Source organism: Octopus sinensis, unplaced genomic scaffold (assembly GCF_006345805.1).
Source record: "Octopus sinensis unplaced genomic scaffold, ASM634580v1 Contig16035, whole genome shotgun sequence".
Classification (NCBI taxonomy): Eukaryota; Metazoa; Mollusca; class Cephalopoda; order Octopoda; family Octopodidae; genus Octopus; species Octopus sinensis.
In genome coordinates this window covers 424-17,240 of record NW_021834093.1, presented here as the reverse complement: position 1 = coordinate 17,240, position 16,817 = coordinate 424, and the positions used below count along the sequence as shown (strand labels likewise).

Here is a 16,817-nt window from a genome sequence, read left to right as displayed (position 1 = left end):
GCGGCCGCGCCGGGCTCCGCCGCTCTCTGCCGCGCTCCCGCGCGGCCTCGCGCCCTGCTCCGGCCCCCCGCGGCCGCGTCGCGCCCGGCGGCGCCCCCCCCCCTCCGCCCCAGCTGGCGGGCGGCCCCGGCGGCGGCCGGCCCGCGCCGGGCTCACGCCGCTCTCTGCCGCGCTCACCGCGCGGCCTCGCGCCCTGTCCGGCCCCCCCCGGCCGCGTCGCCGACGGCGCGCGCCCCGCGGCGCGCCCCCCCCCCTCCGCCCCCGCTGGCGGGCTGCCCCGGCGGCGGCCCGCGCCGGGTCCCGAGCTCTCTGCCGCGCTCCCCGCGAGGCCTCGGCCCTGCTCGGCCCCCCGCCGGCCGCGTCGCCGCCACGGCGCGCGCCCCCACTCAGCCCCCGATGGGGCCGCACCCCCCCCCCCGGCGCGGCCCGCGCCGGGCTCCCGCCGCTCTCTGCCGCGCTTCCCGCGCGGCATCCCGCGCCCCTGCTCCGGCCCCCCGCCGGCGAGTCGCCGCCGGCGCGGCCCCCCCCCCCTCCGCCCCCGCTGGGGGCGGCCCGGCGGCGGACCGCGCCGGGCTCCCGCCGCTCTCTGCCGCGCTCCCGCGCGGCCTCGCGCCCCTGCCCTCCGGCCCCCCCGCCGGCCGCGTCGCCGCCCGGCGCGCGCCCCCCCCCTCCGCCCCCGCTGGCGGGCGGCCCCGGCGGCGGCCCGCGCCGGGCCTCCCGCCGCTCTTGCCGCGCTCCCAGCGGCCTCGCGCCCTGCTCCGGACCCCCCGCCGGCCGCGTCGCCGCCGCGCCCGGAGCGCGCCCCCCCCCTCCGCCCCCCGCTGGCGGGCGGCCCGGCGGCGGCCCGCGCCGGGCTCACGCCGCCTCTGCCGCGTCCCCGCGCGGCCCCGCGGCCTGCTCCGGCCCCCCCGCCGGCCGCGTCGCCGCCCGGCGCGCGCCCCACCCTCCGCCCCCCGCTGGGGGCGGCCCCGGCGGCGGCCCGCGCCGGGCTCCCGCCGCTCTCTGCCGCGCTCCCCGCGCGGCCTCGCGCCCTGCTCCGGCCCCCCCGCCGGCCGCGTCGACGGCCCGGCGCGCGCGCCCCCCCCTCCGCCCCCGCTGGCGGGCGGCCCCGGCGGCGGCCCGCGCCGGGCTCCCGCCGCTCTCTGCCGCGCTCCCCCGCGGCCTCGCGCGCCCTGCTCCGGCCCCCCCCCGCGGCCGCGTCGCCGCCGGCCGGCGCGCGCCCCCCCCTCCGCCCCGCTGGCGGGCGGCCCCGGCGGCGGCCCGCGCCGGGCTCCCGCCGCTCTCTGCCGCGCCCCCGCGCGGCCTCGCGCCCTGCTCCGGCCCCCCCCGCCGGCCGCGTCGCCGCCCGGCGCGCGCCCCCCCCCTCCGCCCCCGCTGGCGGGCGGCCCGGCGGCGGCCCGCGCCGGCTCCCGCCGCTCTCTGCCGCGCTCCCCGCGCGGCCTCGCGCCTGCTCCGGCCCCCCCCGCCGGCCGCGTCGCCGCCCGGCGCGCGCCCCCCCCCCCCCCCCGCCCCGCTGGGGCGGCCCCGGCGGCGGCCCGCGCCGGGCTCCCGCCGCTCTCTGCCGCGCTCCACGCGCGGCCTCTCGCGCCCTGCTCCGGCCCCCCCGCCGGCCGCGTCGCCGCCGGCGGCGCGCCCCCCCCCCTCCGCCGCCCCCGCTGGGCGGGCGGCCCCGGCGGCGGCCCGCGCCGGGCTCCCGCCGCTCTCTGCCGCGCTCCCCGCGCGGCCTCGCGCCCTGCTCGGGCCCCCCCGCCGGCCGCGTCGCCGCCCGGCGCGCGCCCCCCCCCCTCCGCCCCCGCTGGCGGGCGGCCCCGGCGGCGGCGCGCGCGGGCTCCCGCCGCTCTCTGCCGCGCTCCCGCGCGGCCTCGCGCCTGCTCCGGCCCCCCGCCGGAGGTCGCCGCCGGAGGCGCCCGCCCCCCCCCCCTCCGCCCCCGCTGGCGGGCGGCCCCGGCGGCGGCCCGCGCCGGGCTCCCGCCGCTCTCTGCCGCGCTCCCCGCGCGCCTCGCGCCCTGCTCCGGCCCCCCCGCCCGGCCGCGTCGCCGCCCGGCGCGCGCCCCCCCCTCCGCCCCCGCTGGCGGGCGCCCCGGCGGCGGCCCGCGCCGGGCCTCCCGCCGCTCTGCCGCGCTCCCCGCGCGGCCTCGCGCCCTGCTCCGGGCCCCCCGCCGGCCGCGTCGCCCGCCCGGCGCGCGCCCCCCCCCTCCGCCCCCGCTGGCGGGCTGCCCGGCGGCGGCCCGCGCCGGGCTCCCGCCGCTCTGCCGCGCTCCCCGCGCGGCCTCGCGCCCTGCTCCGGCCCCCCCGCCGGCCGCGTCGCCGCCCGGCGCGCGCCCCCCCCCTCCGCCCCCCGCTGGCGGGCGGCCCCCGGCGGCGGCGGCGCGCGGGCTCCCGCCGCTCTCTGCCGCGCTCCCCGCGCGGCCCTCGCGCCCTGCTCCGGCCCCCCCGCCGGCCGCGGTCGCCGCCCGGCGGCGCCCCCCCCCCCCCCCCGCCCCCGCTGGCGGGCGGCCCCGGCGGCGGCCCGCGCCGGGCTCCCGCCGCTCTCTGCCGCGCTCCCGCGCGGCCTCGCGCCCTGCTCCGGCCCCCCGCCGGCCGCGTCGCCGCCCGGCGCGCGCCCCCCCCCTCGCCCCCGCTGGCGGGCGGCCCCCCGGCGGCGGCCAGCGCCGGGCTCCCGCCGTCTCTGCCGCGCTCCCGCGCGGCCTCGCGCCCTGCTCCGGCCCCCCCGCCGGCCGCGTCGCCGCCCGGGCGCGCCCCCCCCCCCTCCGCCCCCGCTGGCGGGCGGCGCCCCGGCGGCGGCCCGCGCCGGGCTCCCGCCGCTCTCTGCCGCGCTCCCCGCGCGGCCTCGCGCCCTGCTCCGGCCCCCCCGCCGGCCGCGTCGCCGCCCGGCGCGCGCCCCCCCCCTCCGCCCCCCCGCTGGCGGGCGGCCCCGGCGGCGGCCCGCGCCGGGCTCCCGCGCTCTCTGCCGCGCTCCCCGCGCGGCCTCGCGCCTGCTCCGGCCCCCCCGCCGGCCGCGTCGCCGCCCGGCGCGCGCCCCCCCCCTCCCCCCCCCGCTGGCGGGCGGCCCCGGCGGCGGCCGCGCCGGGCTCCCGCCGCTCTCTGCCGCGCTCCCCGCGCGGCCTCGCGCCCTGCTCCGGCCCCCCCGCCGGCCGCGTCGCGCCGGCGGGCGCGCGCCCCCCCCTCCGCCCCGCTGGCGGGCGGCCCCGGCGGCGGCCGCGCCGGGCTCCCGCCGCTCTCTGCCGCGCTCCCCGCGCGGCCTCGCGCCCTGCTCGGCCCCCCCGCCGGCGCGTGCGCGCCCGGCGCGCGCCCCCCCCCTCCGCCCCCCGCTGGCGGGCGGCCCCGGCGGCGGCCCGCGCCGGGCTCCCGTGCTCTCTGCCGCGCTCCCCGCGCGGCCTCGCGCCCTGCTCCGGCCCCCCCCGCCGGCCGCGTCGCCGCCCGGCGCGCGCCCCCCCCTCCGCCCCCGCTGGCGGGCGGCCCCCCGGCGGCGGCCCGCGCCGGGCTCCCGCCGCTCTCTGCCGCGCTCCCCGCGCGGCCTCGCGCCTGCTCCGGCCCCCCGCCGGCCGCGTCGCCGCCCGGCGCGCGCCCCCCCCCTCCCGCCCCCGCTGGCGGGCGGCCCCGGCGGCGGCCGCGCCGGGCTCCCGCCGCTCTCTGCCGCGCTCCCGCGCGGCCTCGCGCCCTGCTCCGGCCCCCCGCCGGCCGCGTCGCCGCCCGGCGCGCGCCCCCCTCCGCCCCCCCCGCTGGCGGGCGGCCCGGCGGCGGGCCGCGCCGGGCTCCCGCCGCTCTCTGCCGCGCTCCCCCCGCGGCCTCGCGCCCCTGCTCCGGCCCCCCGCCGGCCGCGTCGCCGCCCGCCCGGCGCGCGCCCCCCCCTCCGCCCCCCCCCCCCCGCTGGCGGGCGGCCCCGGCGGCGGCGCGCGCCGGGCTCCCGCCGCTCTCTGCCGCGCTCCCCGCGCGCCTCGCGCCCTGCTCCGGCCCCCCCCGCCGGCGCGTCGCCGCCGCCCGGCGCGCGCCCCCCCCCCCTCCGCCCCCGCTGGCGGGCGGGCCCCCCCCGGCGGCGCCCCGCGCGGGCCCTCCGCCGCTCTCTGCCGCGCTCCCCGCGCGGCCTCGCGCCCTGCTCCGGCCCCCCGCCGGCCGCGTCGCCGCCCGGCGCGCGCCCCCCCCCCCTCCGCCCCGCTGGCGGGCGGGCCCCGGCGGCGGCCCGCGCCGCTCCCGCCGCTCTCTGCCGCGCTCCCCGCGGCCTCCGCGCCCTGCTCCGGCCCCCCCCCGGCCGCGTCGCCGCCGGCGCGCGCCCCCCCCTCGCCCCCCGCTGGCGGGCTGCCCCGGCGGCGGCGGCCCGAGCCGGGCTCCCGCCGCTCTCTGCCGCGCTCCCGCGCGGCCTCGCGCCCTGCTCCGGCCCCCCCGCCGGCCGCGTCGCCGCCGGGCGCGCCCCCCCCCTCCCCCCCGCTGGCGGGCGGCCCCGGCGGCGGCCCGCGCGGGCTCCCGCCGCTCTCTGCCGCGCTCCCCGCGCGGCCTCGCGCCCTGCCGGCGGCCCCCCCGCCGCCGCGTCGCCGCCCGGCGCGCGCCCCCCCCCTCCGCCCCCCGCTGGCGGGCGGCCCAGGCGGCGGCCGCGCCGGGCTCCCGCTGCTCTCTGCCGCGCTCCCCGCGCGGCCTCGCGCCCTGCTCCGGCCCCCCCCGCCGGCCGCGTCGCCGCCCGGCGCGCGCCCCCCCCCTCCGCCCCCGCTGGCGGGCGGCCCCCGGCGGCGGCGCCGCGCCGGGCTCCCGCCGCTCTCTGCCGCGCTCCCCCCGCGGCTCGCGCCCTGCTCCGGCCCCCCCCCGCCGGCCGCGTCGCCGCCCGGCGCGCGCCCCCCCCCCTCCGCCCCCCGCTGGCGGGCGGCCCCGGCGGCGGCCCGAGCCGGGCTCCCGCCGCTCTCTGCCGCGCCGAGCTCCCGAGCGGCTCGCGCCGCTGCCCCTCCGGCCCCCCCGCCGGCCGCGTCGCCGCCCGGCGCGCGCCCCCCCCCTCCGCCCCCGCTGGCGGGCGGCCCGGCGGCGGCCCGCGCCGGGCTCCCGCCGCTCTCTGCCGCGCTCCCGCGCGGCTCGCGCCCCTGCTCCGGCCCCCCCCGCGGCCGCGTCGTCGCCGCGGCGCGCGCCCCCCCCCTCCGCCCCCGCTGGCGGGCGGCCCCGGCGGCGGCCCGCGCCGGGCTCCCGCCGCTCTCTGCCGCGCTCCCGCGCGGCCTCGCGCCCTGCTCCGGGCCCCCCCGCCGGCCGCGTCGCCGCCCGGCGCGCGCCCCCCCCTCCGCCCCGCTGGCGGGCGGCCCCGGCGGCGGCCCGCGCCGGGCTCCCGCCCGCTCTCTGCCGCGTCCCCCGCGAGGCCTCGCGCCCTGCTCCGGCCCCCCCCCCCCGCCGGCCGCGTCGCCGCCCGGCGCGCGCCCCCCCTCCCGCCCCCGCTGGCGGGCGGCCCCGGCGGCGGCCGCGCCGGCTCACGCCGCTCTCTGCCGCGCTCCCCGCCGCGGCCTCGCGCCTGCTCCGGCCCCCCCGCCGGCCGCGTCGCCGCCCGGCGCGCGCCCCCCCCCTCCGCCCCCGCTGGCGGGCGGCCCCGGCGGCGGCCCGCGCCGGGCTCCCGCCGCTCTCTGCCGCGCTCCCCGCGCGGCCTCGCGCCCTGCTCCGGCCCCCCCGCCGGCCGCGGCGCCGCCCGGCGCGCGCCCCCCCCCTCCGCCCCGCTGGCGGGCGGCCCCGGCGGCGGCCCGCGCCGGGCTCCCGCCGCTCTCTGCCGCGCTCCCGCGCGGCCTCGCGCCCTGCTCCGGCCCCCCCGCCGGCCGCCGCCGCCGCGCCCGGCGCGCGCCCCCCCCTCCGCCCCCGCTGGCGGGCGCCCCGGCGGCGGCCCGCGCCGGGCTCCCGCCGCTCTCTGCCGCGTCCCCGCGCGGCCTCGCGCCCTGCTCCGGCCCCCCGCCGGCCGCGTCGCCGCCCGGGCGCGCGCCCCCCCCCCCTCCGCCCCCGCTGGCGGGCGGCCCGGCGGCGGCCCGCGCCGGGCTCCCGCTGCTCTCTGCGCGCTACCGCGGCCTCGCGCCCTGCTCCGGCCCCCCGCCGGCCGCGTCGCCGCCCGGCGCGCCACCCCCCCCTCCGCCCCCGCTGGGGGGGGCGGCCCCGGCGGCGGCCGCGCGCGGGCTCCCGCCGCTCTCTGCCGCGCTCCCCCGCGCGGCCTCGAGCCCTGCTCCGGCCCCCCCGCCGGCCGCGTCGCCGCCCGGCGCGCGCCCCCCCCTCCGCCCCCGCTGGCGGGCGGCCCCGGCGGCGGGGCCGCGCCGGGCGCGCCGCCCGCTCTCTGCGCGCTCCCCGCGCGGGCTCGCGCCCTGCTCCGGCCCCCCCGCCGGCCGCGTCGCCGCCGGCGCGCGCCCCCCCCCTCCGCCCCCGCTGGCGGGCGGCCCCCGGCGGCGGCCGCGCCGGGCTCCCGCCGCTCTCTGCCGCGCTCCCGCGCGGCCTCGCGCCCTGCTCCGGCCCCCCGCCGGCGCGGCGCGTCGCCGCCAGGCGCGCGCCCCCCCCCTCCGCCCCCGCTGGCGGGCGGCCCCGGCGGCGGCCCGCGCCGGGCTCCCGCCGCTCTCTGCCGCGCTCCCCCGCGGCCTCGCGCCCCTGCCCGGCCCCCCCGCCGGCCGCGTCGCCGCCCGGCGCGCGCCCCCCCTCCGCCCCGCTGGCGGGCGGCCCCGGCGCGGCCGCGCCGGGCTCCGCCGCTCTCTGCCGCGCTCCCCGCGAGGCCTCGCGCCCTGCTCCGGCCCCCCGCCGCCGCGTCGCCGCCCGGCGCGCGCCCCCCCCTCCGCCCCCGCTGGCGGGCGGCCCCGGCGGCGGCCCGCGCCGGGCTCCCGCCGCTCTCTGCCGCGCTCCCCGCGCGGCCTCGCGCCCTGCTCCGGCCCCCCCCGCCGGCAGCGTCGCCGCGCCGGCGCGCGCCCCCCCCTCCGCCCCCGCTGGCGGGCGGCCCCGGCGGCGGCCCGCGCCGGGCTCCCGCCGCTCTCTGCCGCGCTCCCCGCGCGGCCTCGCGCCCTGCTCCGGCCCCCGCCGGCAGCGTCGCCGCCGGCGCGAGCCGCGCGCGCCCCCCCCTCCGCCCCGCTGGCGGGGCGGCCCGGCGGCGGCCCGCGCCGGGCTCCGCCGCGCTCTCTGCCGCGCTCCCCGCGCGGCCTCGCGCCCTGCTCCGGCCCCCCCGCCGGCCGCGTCGCCGACCGGCGCGCGCGCCCCCCCCCTCCGCCCCGCTGGCGGGCGGCCCCGGCGGCGGCCGCGCCGGCTCCGCCGCTCTCTGCCGCGCTCCCCGCGCGGCCTCGCGCCCTGCTCCGGCCCCCCCGCCGGCCGCGTCGCGCCCGGCGCGCGCCCCCCCCCTCCGCCCCGCTGGCGGGCGGCCCAGGCGGCGGCGCGCGGCCGGGCTCCTCGCCGCTCTCTGCCGCGCTCCCCGCGCGGCCTCGCGCCTGCTCCGGCCCCCCCGCCGGCCGCGTCGCCGCCCGGCGCGCGCCCCCCCCTCCAGCCCCGCTGGCGGGCGGCCCGGGCGGCGGCGGCCCGCGCGGGCTCCCGCCGCTCTCTGCCGCGCTTCCCGCGCGGCCTCGCGCCCTGCTCCGGCCCCCCCGCCGGCCGCGCCGCCCGGCGCGCGCCCCCCCCTCCGCCCCCGCTGGGGGGCCCCGGGCGGCGGCCCGCGCCGGGCTCCCGCCGCTCTCTGCCGCGCTCCCCCGCGCGGCCTCGCGCCCTGCTCCGCCCCCCCCCGCCGGCCGCGTCCGCCCGGCGCGCGGCCGCCCCCCCCTCCGCCCCCGCTGGCGGGCGGCCCGGCGGCGGGCCCGCGCCGGGTCCGCCGCCTCTCTGCCGCGCTCCCGCGCGGCCTCGCGCCCTGCTCCGGCCCCCCCCGCCGGCCGCGTCGCCGCCCGCGCGCGCCCCCCCCCCTCCGCCCCCGCTGGCGGGCGGCCCCGGCGGCGGCCCGCGCCGGGCTCCCGCCGCTCTTGCCGCGCTCCGCGCGGCCTCGCGCCCTGCTCCGGGCCCCCCGCCGGCCGCGTCGCCGCCCGGCGCGCGCCCCCCCCCTCCGCCCCCGCTGGCGGGCGGCCCCGGCGGCGGCCCGCGCGGCCGCCCCGCCGCTCTCTGCCGCGCTCCCCGCGCGGCCTCGCGCCCTGCTCCGGCCCCCCCCGCCGGCCGCGTCGCCGCCCGGCGCGCGCCCCCCCCCTCCGCCCCGCTGGCGGGCGGCCCCGGCGGCGGCCCGCGCCGGCGCCTCCCGCCCGCCTCGCTCTTGCCGCGCTCCCCGCGCGGCTCGCGCCTGCTCCGGCCCCCCCGCCGGCCGCGTCGCCGCCCGGCGCGCGCCCCCCCCTCCGCCCCCCCCCGCTGGCGGGCGGCCCCCGGCGGCGCGCGCGCCGGGCTCCCGCCGCTCTCTGCCGCGCTCCCCGCGGCCTCGCGCCCTGCTCCGGCCCCCCCGCCGGCCGCGTCGCGCGCCCGGCGCGCGCCCCCCCCCTCCGCCCCCGCTGGCGGGCGGCCCCCGGCGGCGGCCCGCGCCGGGCTCCCGCCGCTCTCTGCCGCGCTCCCGCGCGGCCTCGCGCCCTGCTCCGGCCCCCCCGCCGGCCGCGCGTCGCCGCCCGGCGCGCGCCCCCCCCCTCCGCCCCCGCTGGCGGGCGGCCCCGGCGGCGGCCCGCGCCGGGCTCCCGCCGCTCTCTGCCGCGCTCCCCGCGCGGCCTCGCGCCCTGCTCCGGCCCCCCCGCCGCCGGCCGCGTCGCCGCCCGGCGCGCGCCCCCCCCCTCCGCCCCCGCTGGCGGGCGGCCCCGGCGGCGGCCCCGCGCCGGCTCCCGCCGCTCTCTGCCGCGCTCCCCGCGCGGCCTCGCGCCCTGCTCCGGCCCCCCGCCGGCCGCGTCGCCGCCCGGCGCGCGCCCCCCCCCTCCGCCCCCGCTGGCGGGCGGCCCCGGCGGCGCGCGCGCCGGGCCCGCCGCTCTCTGCCGCGCTCCCCGCGCGGCTCGCGCCCTGCTCCGGCCCCCCCCCGCCGGCGTCGCCGCGCCGGCGCGCGCCCCCCCCCCCGCCCCCGCTGGCGGGCGGCCCCGGCGGCGGCCCGCGCCGGGCTCCCGCCGCTCTCTGCCGCGCTCCCCGCGCGGCCTCGCGCCCTGCTCCGGCCCCCCCGCCGGCCGCGTCGCCGCCGGCGCGCGCCCCCCCCCTCCGCCCCCGCTGGCGGGCGGCCCCGGCGGCGGCGGCGCGAGCGGGCTCCTCCCGCGCTCTCTGCCGCGCTCCCCGCGCGGCCTCGCGCCCTGCTCCGGCCCCCCCCGCCGGCGCGTCGCCGCCGGCGCGCGCCCCCCCCCTCCGCCCCCGCTGGCGGGCGGCCCCCGGGGCGGCGGCCCGCGCGGGCTCCCGCCGCTCTCTGCCGCGCTCCCCGCGCGGCCTCGCGCCCTGCTCCGGCCCCCCCGCCGGCCGCGTCGCGCCCGGCGCGCGCCCCCCCCTCCGCCCCCGCTGGGGGGCTGCCCCGGCGGCGGCCCGCGCCGGGCTCCCGCCGCTCTCTGCCGCGCTCCCCGCGCGGCCTCCGCGCCCTGCTCCGGCCCCCCCCCGCCGGCCGAGTCGCCGCCCGGCGCGCGCCCCCCCCCTCCGCCCCCCGCTGGCGGGCGGCGGCCCCGGCGGCGGCCCGCGCCGGGCTCCTCCCGCGCTCTCTGCCGCGCTCCCCGCGCGGCCTCGCGCCCTGCTCCGGCCCCCCCGCCGGCCGCGCGTCGCGCCGGCGCGCGCCCCCCCCTCCCGCCCCCGCTGGCGGGCGGCCCCGGCGGCGGCGGCCGCGCCGGGCTCCGCAGCTCTCTGCCGCGCTCCCCGCGCGGCCTCGCGCCCTGCTCCGGGCCCCCCCGCCGGCCGCGTCGCCGCCGCGCGCGCGCACCCCCCCCCGCCCCCCCCGCTGGCGGGCGGCCCCGGCGGCGGCCCGCGCCGGGCTCCCGCCGCTCTGCAGCGCTCCCCCGCGCGGCCTCGCGCCCTGCTCGGGCCCCCCCGCCGGCCGCGTCGCCGCCCGGCGCGCGCCCCCCCCTCCCGCCCCCCGCTGGCGGGCTGCCCGGCGGGGCCGAGCCGGGCTCTCCAGCCGCCTCTGCCGCGCTCCCCGCGCGCGGGCCTCGCGCCCTGCCTCCGGCCCCCCCCCGCCGGCGCGTCGCCGCCGGCGCGCGCCCCCCCCCCTCCGCCCCCGCTGGCGGGCGGCCCCGGCGGCGGCCCGGCGCCGGGCTCCCGCCGCTCTCTGCCGCGCTCCCCCGCGCGGCCTCGAGCCTGCTCCGGCCCCCCGCCGGCCGCGTCGCCGCCAGGCGCGCGCGCCCCCCCTCGCCCCCGCTGGCGGGCGGCCCCGGCGGCGGCCCGCGCCGGGCTCCCGCGCTCGCTCTGCCGCGCTCCCCGCGCGGCCTGCGCCCTGCTCCGGACCCCCGCCGCCGCGTAGCCGCCCGGCGCGCGCCCCCCCCCCCGCCCCCGCTGGCGGCTGCCCGCGGCGGGCCAGCGCCGGGCTCCAGCGCCGCTCTATGCCGCGCTCCCGCGCGGCCTCGCGCCCTGCTCCGGCCCCCCCGCAGGCCGCGTCGCCGCCCGGCGCGAGCCCCCCCCTCCCGCCCCCGCTGGCGGGCGGCCCCGGCGGCGGCTCCCGCGGCCGGGCTCCCGCGCTCTCTGCCGCGCTCCCCGGCGGCTCGCGCCCTGCTCAGGCCCCCGACGGCCGCGTCGCCGCCAGGCGCGCGCCCCCCCTCCGCCCCCGCTGGCGGGCGCCCGGCGGCGGCCCGCGCCGGGCTCCCGCCGCTCTCTGCCGCGCTACCCGCGCGGCCTCGCGGCCCTGTCCGCCCGGCCCCCCCGCCGGCCGAGCCGTCGCACCCGGGCGCGCCCCCCCCTCCCCCCCCCCGCCCCCCCGCTGCGGGCGGCCCCGGGGCGGCCCGCGCCGGGCGCCCGCCGCTATCTGCCGCGGTCCCCGCGAGTCCCGCGCCCTGCTCCGGAACCCCCCCGCCGGCCGCGTCGCCGCCCGGAGGCGCGCCCCCCCCTCTCCGCCCCCCGCGGCGGGCGGCCCCAGGCGGCCCGGCGCCGGGCTCCCGCCGCTCTCTGACGCGCTCCCGCGCGTCCTCCGAGCCCCTGCTCCGGACCCCAGCCGGCCGCGTCGCCGCCCGGCGCGCGCAACCCCCCCTCCCGCCCGCTGGCGGGGGGCGCCCCCGGCGGCGGCCGCGCCGGGCTCCCGCCGCTCTCTTGCAGCGCTCCCCCGCGCGTCCTCGGCCCCCGCTCCAGGCCCCCCCCGCCGGCCGCGTCGCCGACCGGGCGCGGCGCCCCACCCTTCCCGCCCCCGCTGGCGGGCGGCCCCGGCGGCGGCCCGCGCCGGGCTCCCGCGCTCTCTGCCGCGCTCCCCGCGGCCTCGCGCCCTGCTCCGGCCACCCCCCCCGCAGCCGCGTCGCCGCCCGGCAGCGAGCCCCCCCCCTCCGCCCCCGATGGCGGGCTGCCCCGGCGGCGGCCGCGCCGGGTCTCCCGCCGCTCTATGCCGCGCTCCCCGCGAGGCCCTCGCGCCCGCTCCGGCCCCCCCCGCCGGCCGAGTAGCCGCCCGGCGCGCGCCCCCCCTCCTCGCCCCCGCTGGCGGGCCCCCCGGCGGCGGCCCGCGCCGGCTCCGCAGCGCTCTCTGCCGCGCTCCCCGCGCGGCCTCGCGCCCTGCTCCGGCCACCCCGCCGGCCGCGTCGCCGCCCGGCGCGCGGCCCCAACCTCCCCCCCCCGCTGGCGGGGGCCCAGGTGGCGGCCCGCGCCGGGCTCCCGCCGCTCTCTGCCGCGCTCCCAGCGCGGCCTCGCGCCCCTGTCCGGCCCCCCCCGCCGGCCGGCGTCGCCGCCCGGGCGCGGCGCCCCCCACCCTCCGCACCCCCGCTGGCGGGCGCCCACGGCGGCGGCCCGCGCCGGGCTCCCGCCGCTCTCTGCCGCGCTCCCGCGCGGCCTCGAGCCCTGCTCCGGCCCCCCCCGCCGGCCGCGTCGCCGCCCGGCGCGCGCGCCCCCCCCCCCGCCCCCGCTGGCGGGCGGCCCCCGGCGGCGGCCCGCGCCGGGCTCACGCCGCTCTCTGCCGCGCTTCCCCCGCGCGGCCTCGCGCCCTGCTCCGGCCCCCACCGCCGGCCGCGTCGCCGCCCGGCGCGCGCCCCCCCCTCCCGCCCCCGCTGGCGGGCGGCCCCGGCGGCGGCCCGCGCCCGGGCCCTCCCGCCCGCTCTCTGCCGCGCTCCCGCGCGGCCTCGGGCCTGCTCCGGGCCCCCCCGCCGGCCGCGTCGCCGCCCGGCGCGGCGCCCCCCCCTCCGCCCCCCCGCTGGCGGGCGGCCCCGGCGGCGGCCCGCGCCGGGCTCCAGCCGCTCTCTGCCGCGCTCTCCCGCGCGGCCTCGCGCCCTGCTCCGGCCCCCCCGCCGGCCAGAGTCGCCGCCCGGCGCGCGCCCACCCCCCTCCCCCCCCCGCTGGCGGGCTGCCCCCCGGCGGCGGCCCGCGCCGGGTCCAGCCGCTTCTGCCGCCTCCCTCGACCGCGCGTCTCGCGCCCTGCTACGGCCCCCCGCCGGCCGCGTCGCCGCCCGGCGCGCGCCCCCCCCTCCGCCCCCCGCTGGCGGGCTGGCCCCGGCGCGGCCCGCGGGCTCCCGCCGCTCTCTGCCGCGCTCCCCCGCGCGGCCTCGCGCCCTGCTCCGGCCCCCCCGCCGGCCGCGTCGCCGCCCGGCGCGCGCCCCCCCCCCCCGCCCCCGCTGGCGGGCGGCCCCGGCGGCGGCCCGAGCCGGGCTCCCGCGCTCTCTGCCGCGCTCCCCGCGCGGCCTCGCGCCGCTCAGGCCCCCCGCCGGCCGCGTCGCCGCCCGGCGCGGCGCCGCCCCCCCCCCCCTCCCCCCCCGGCCCGCCCCCCCGCTGGGCGGCGGCCCGGGGAGCACGAGCCCGGGCTCCCGCCTCTATGCCGCGCTCCCCGCGCGGCCTCGAGCCCTGCTCACGGCCACCCCGCCGGCCGCGTCGCCGCCACGGCGCGCGCCCACCCTCCGCCCCGCTGGCGGGCGGGCCCCGGCGGCGGCCCGCGCAGGGCTCCCGCCGCCTCTGCGCGCTCCCCGCGCGGCCTCGCGCCCTGCTCCGGCCCCCCCGCCGGCCGCGTCGCCGCCCGGCGCGCGCACCCCCCTCCGCCCCGCTGGCGGGCGGCCCCGGCGGCGGCCCGCGCCCGGGCTCCCGCCGCTCTCGCCGCGCGCTCCCCGCGCCTCGCGACCTGCTCCGGCCCCCCCGCCGGCCGCGTCGCCGCCCGGGCGCGCCCCCCCCCTCCGCCCCGCTGGCGGGCTGCCCCCGGCGGAGGCCCGCGCCGGGCTCCCGCCGCTCTCTGCCGCGCTCCCCGCGCGGCATCGAGCCCTGCTCCGGCCCCCCCGCGGCAGCGTCGCGCCCGGCGCGCGCCCCCCCCCTCCGCCCCCGCTGGCGGGCTGCCCCGGCGGCGGCCCGCGCCGGCCTCCCGCGCTCTCTGCGCTCCCCGCGCGGCCTCGCGCCCTGCTCCGGCCCCCCCGCCGGCCGCGTCGCCGCCCGGCGCGCGCCCCCACCCTCCGCCCCCGCTGGCGGGCGCCCCCGGCGGCGGCGCCCGAGCCGGGCTCCCGCCCGCTATCTGCCGCGGCTCCCCGCGAGGCCTCGCGCCCTGCTCCGGCCCCCCCCCGCCGGCGCGTCGCCGCCCGGCGCGCGCACCCCCCCTCCGCCCCCGCTGGCGGGCGGCCCCGGCGGCGGCCCCGCGCCGGGCTCCCGCCGCTCTCTGCCGCGCTCCCGCGCGGCCTCGCGCCCTGCTCGGCCCCCCCGCCGGCCGCGTCGCCGCCAGGCGCGCGCGCCCCCCCCTCCCCCCCCCCGCTGGCGGGCTGCCCCGGAGGCGGCCCGCGCCGGGCTCCCGCCGCGCTCTCTGCCGCGCTTCCCCGAGCGCCTCGAGCCCTGCTCCGGCCCCCCGCCGGCCGCGTCGCCGCCCGGGCGCGCGCCCACCCCCTCCGCCCCCGCTGGCGGGCGCCCCCGGCGCCGCGGCCCGCGCCGGGCTCCCGCCGCTCTCTGCCGAGCTCCCCGAGCGGCATCGCGCCCTGCTCCGGCCCCCCCGCCGGCGCGTCGCCGCGGCGCCGCGCCCCCCACCCGCCCCCGCTGGCGGGCGGACCGGCGGCGGCCCGAGCCGGGCTCCCGCCGCTCTCTGCCGCCCTCCCCGCGCGGCCTCGAGCCCCTGCTCCGGCCCCCCAGCCGGCCGCGTCGCCGCCGGCGCGCGCCCCCCCCCCGGCCCCCCGCTGGCGGGCGGCCCCGGCGGCGGCCCCGCGCCGGGCTCCGCCGCTCTCTGCCGCGCTCCACGCGCGGCCTCGCGCCCTGCTCCGGCCCCCCCGCCGGCCGCGTAGCCGCCGGCGCGCGCCCCCCCCCTCCGCCCCGCTGGCGGGCGGCCCCGGCGGCGGCCCGCGCCGGGCTCCAGCCGCTCTCTGCCGCGCTCCCCGCGCGTCCTCGGCCCTGCTCCGGCCCCCCCGCGGCCGCGTCGCCGCCCGGCGCGCGCCCCCCCCCTCCGCCCCCGCTGGGCGGCTGCCCCGGCGGCGGCCCCGCCGGGCTCCCGCCGCTCTCTGCCGCGCTCCCCGCGCGGCCTCGCGCCTGCTCCGGCCCCCCCGCCGGCCGCGTCGCCGCCCGGCGCGCCCCCCCCCTCCGCCCCCCTGGCGGGCTGCCCCCAGGCGGCGGCCCGCGCCGGGCTCCCGCCGCGTCTCTGCCGGCTCCCGCGCGGCCTCGCGCGCCCTGCTCCGGCCCCCCCGCCGGCCGCGTCGCCGCCCGGCGCGCGCGACCACCCCTCCCCCCCGCTGGCGGGCGGCCCCGGCGGCGGCCCGCGCCGGGCTCCTCCGCCGCCTCTCTGCCGCGCTCCCCGCGCGCCTCCGCCCCCTGCTCCGGCCCCCCGCCGGCCGCGTCGCCGCCGGCGCGCGCCCCCTGCCCCCCGCTGGCGGGCGGCCCAGCGGCGGCCCGCGCCGGGCTCCTCCCGCCGCTCTCTGCCGCGCTCCCCGCGCGGCCTCGCGCCCCTTCCGGCCCCCCCAGCCGGCGCGTCGCCGCCCGGCGAGCGCCCCCCCCCTCCGCCCCCCGCTGGCGGGCGGCCCCGGCGGCGGCCCGCGCCGGGCTCCCGCCGCTTCTGCCGCGCTCCCCGCGCGGCCTCGCGCCCTGCTCAGGCCCCCCGCCGCCGCGTCGCTCGCCGCCGGCGCGCGCCCCCCCCCTCCGCCCCGCTGGCGGCGGCCCCCGGCGGCGGGCGGCGCGCGCGGGTCCCGCTGCTCTCTGCCGCGCTCCCCGCGCGGCCTCGCGCCCTGCTCCGGCCCCCCCCCCCGGCCGGCCGCGTCGCCGCCCGGCGCGCGCCCCCCCCCCTCCGCCCCCGCTGGCGGGCGGCCCCGGCGGCGGCCGCGCGGGCGCGGGTCCGCGCTCTCTGCCGCGCTCCAGCGGCCGCGCCCTGCTCCGGCCCCCCCGCCGGCCGCGTCGAGAGCGCCCGGCGCGCGCCCCCCCCCTCCGCACCCGCTGGCGGGCGGCCCCGGCGGCGGCCCGCGCCGGGCTCCCGCCGCTCTCTGCCGCGCTCCCCGCGGCCTCGCGCCCTGCTCCGGCCCCCCCGCCGGCCGCGTCGCCGCCCGGCGCGCGCCCCCCCCCTCCGCCCCCGCTGGCGGGCGGCCCCGGCGGCGGCCCGCGCCGGGCTCCCGCCGCTCTTGCCGCGCGCCCCGCGCGGCCTCGCGCCTGCTCCGGCCCCCCCGCCGGCCGCGTCGCCGCCCGTCGCGCGCGGGCCCCCCCCCTCCGCCCCCGCTGGGGGGGCGGCCCCGGCGGCGGCGCGCAGGCTCCCGCGCTCTCTGCCGCGCTCCCCGCGGCCTCGCGCCTGCTCCGGCCCCCCGCCGGAGCGCGTCGCCGCCCGGCGCGCGCCCCCCCCTCCGCCCCGCTGGCGGGCGGCCACCGGCGGAGCCCGCGCCGGGCTCCCGCCCGCCTCTCTGGCCGCGCTCCCCGCGCGGGCTCGCGGCCCTGCTCCGGCCCCCCCCGCCGGCCGCGTCGCCGCCCGGCGCGCGCCCCCCCCTCAGCCCCCGCTGGCGGGCGGCCCCGGCGGCGGCCCGCGCCGGGCTCCCGCCGCTCTCTGCCGCGCTCCCAGCGGCCTCGCGCCCTGCTCCGGCCCCCCCGCCGGCCGCGTCGCCGCACGGCGCGCGCCCCCCCCCCTCCCCCCCGCTGGCGGGCGGCCCCCGGCGGCGGCCGCGCCGGGCCCCGCCGCTCTCTGCCGCGCTCCCGCGCGGCCTCGCGCCCTGCTCCGGCCCCCCGCCGGCCGCGCGTCGCCGCCCGGCGCGCGCCCCCCCCCTCCGCCCCCGCTGGCGGGCGGCCCGGCGGCGGCGGCCGCGCCGGGCTCCAGCCGCTCTCTGCGCGAGCTCCCCGCGCGGCATCGCGCCCTGCTCCGGCCCCCCCGCCGGCAGCGTCGCCGCCGGCGGCGCGCGCCCCCCCCTCCGCCCCGCTGGCGGGCCGCCCCCGGCGGCGGCCGCGCCGGGCTCCCGCCGCTATCCGCGCGCTCCCCGCGCGGCCTCGCGCCCTGCTCCGGCCCCCCCCGCCGGCCGCGTCGCCGCCCGGCGCGCGCACCCCCCCCTCCGCCCCCGCTGGCGGGCGGCCCCGGCGGCGGCCCCGCGGCGGGCCTCCGTCGCCTCTGCGCGCTCCCCGCGCGGCCTCGCGCCCTGCTCCGGCCCCCCGCCGGCCGCGTCGCCCGGGGCGCGCCGCGCCCCCCCCTCCGCCCCCGCTGGCGGGCGGCCCGGCGGCGGCCCCGCCGGGCTCCCGCGCTCTCTGCCGCGCTCCCCGCGCGGCCTCGCGCCCGCTCCGGACCCCCCCGCCGCCGAGTCGCCGCCCGGCGCGCGCCCCCCCCCCTCGCCCCCGCTGGCGGGCGGCCCCGGCGGCGGCCCGCGCGGGCTCCCGCCGCTCTCTGCCGCGCTCCC

At 91.0% G+C, this 16,817-nt stretch overlaps 2 protein-coding genes across 2 annotated transcripts; both read left to right on the top strand.

Annotated features, from left to right (window-relative positions):
• Positions 1-27: 27 nt before the first annotated feature.
• LOC118761651 (translation initiation factor IF-2-like) lies at positions 28-5,185 on the top strand (the record flags this gene model as incomplete). The annotated part of the gene is made up of 2 exons (XM_036499752.1): positions 28-195; positions 5,135-5,185. Coding segments are annotated over 2 exons (219 nt in total), but the record flags the coding sequence as incomplete, so codon positions are not given.
• A 2,503-nt stretch (positions 5,186-7,688) lies between these two features.
• LOC118761650 (uncharacterized proline-rich protein-like) lies at positions 7,689-14,848 on the top strand (the record flags this gene model as incomplete). Its single annotated transcript, XM_036499751.1, has 2 exons — positions 7,689-7,742; positions 14,763-14,848. Coding segments are annotated over 2 exons (140 nt in total), but the record flags the coding sequence as incomplete, so codon positions are not given.
• Positions 14,849-16,817: the final 1,969 nt, after the last annotated feature.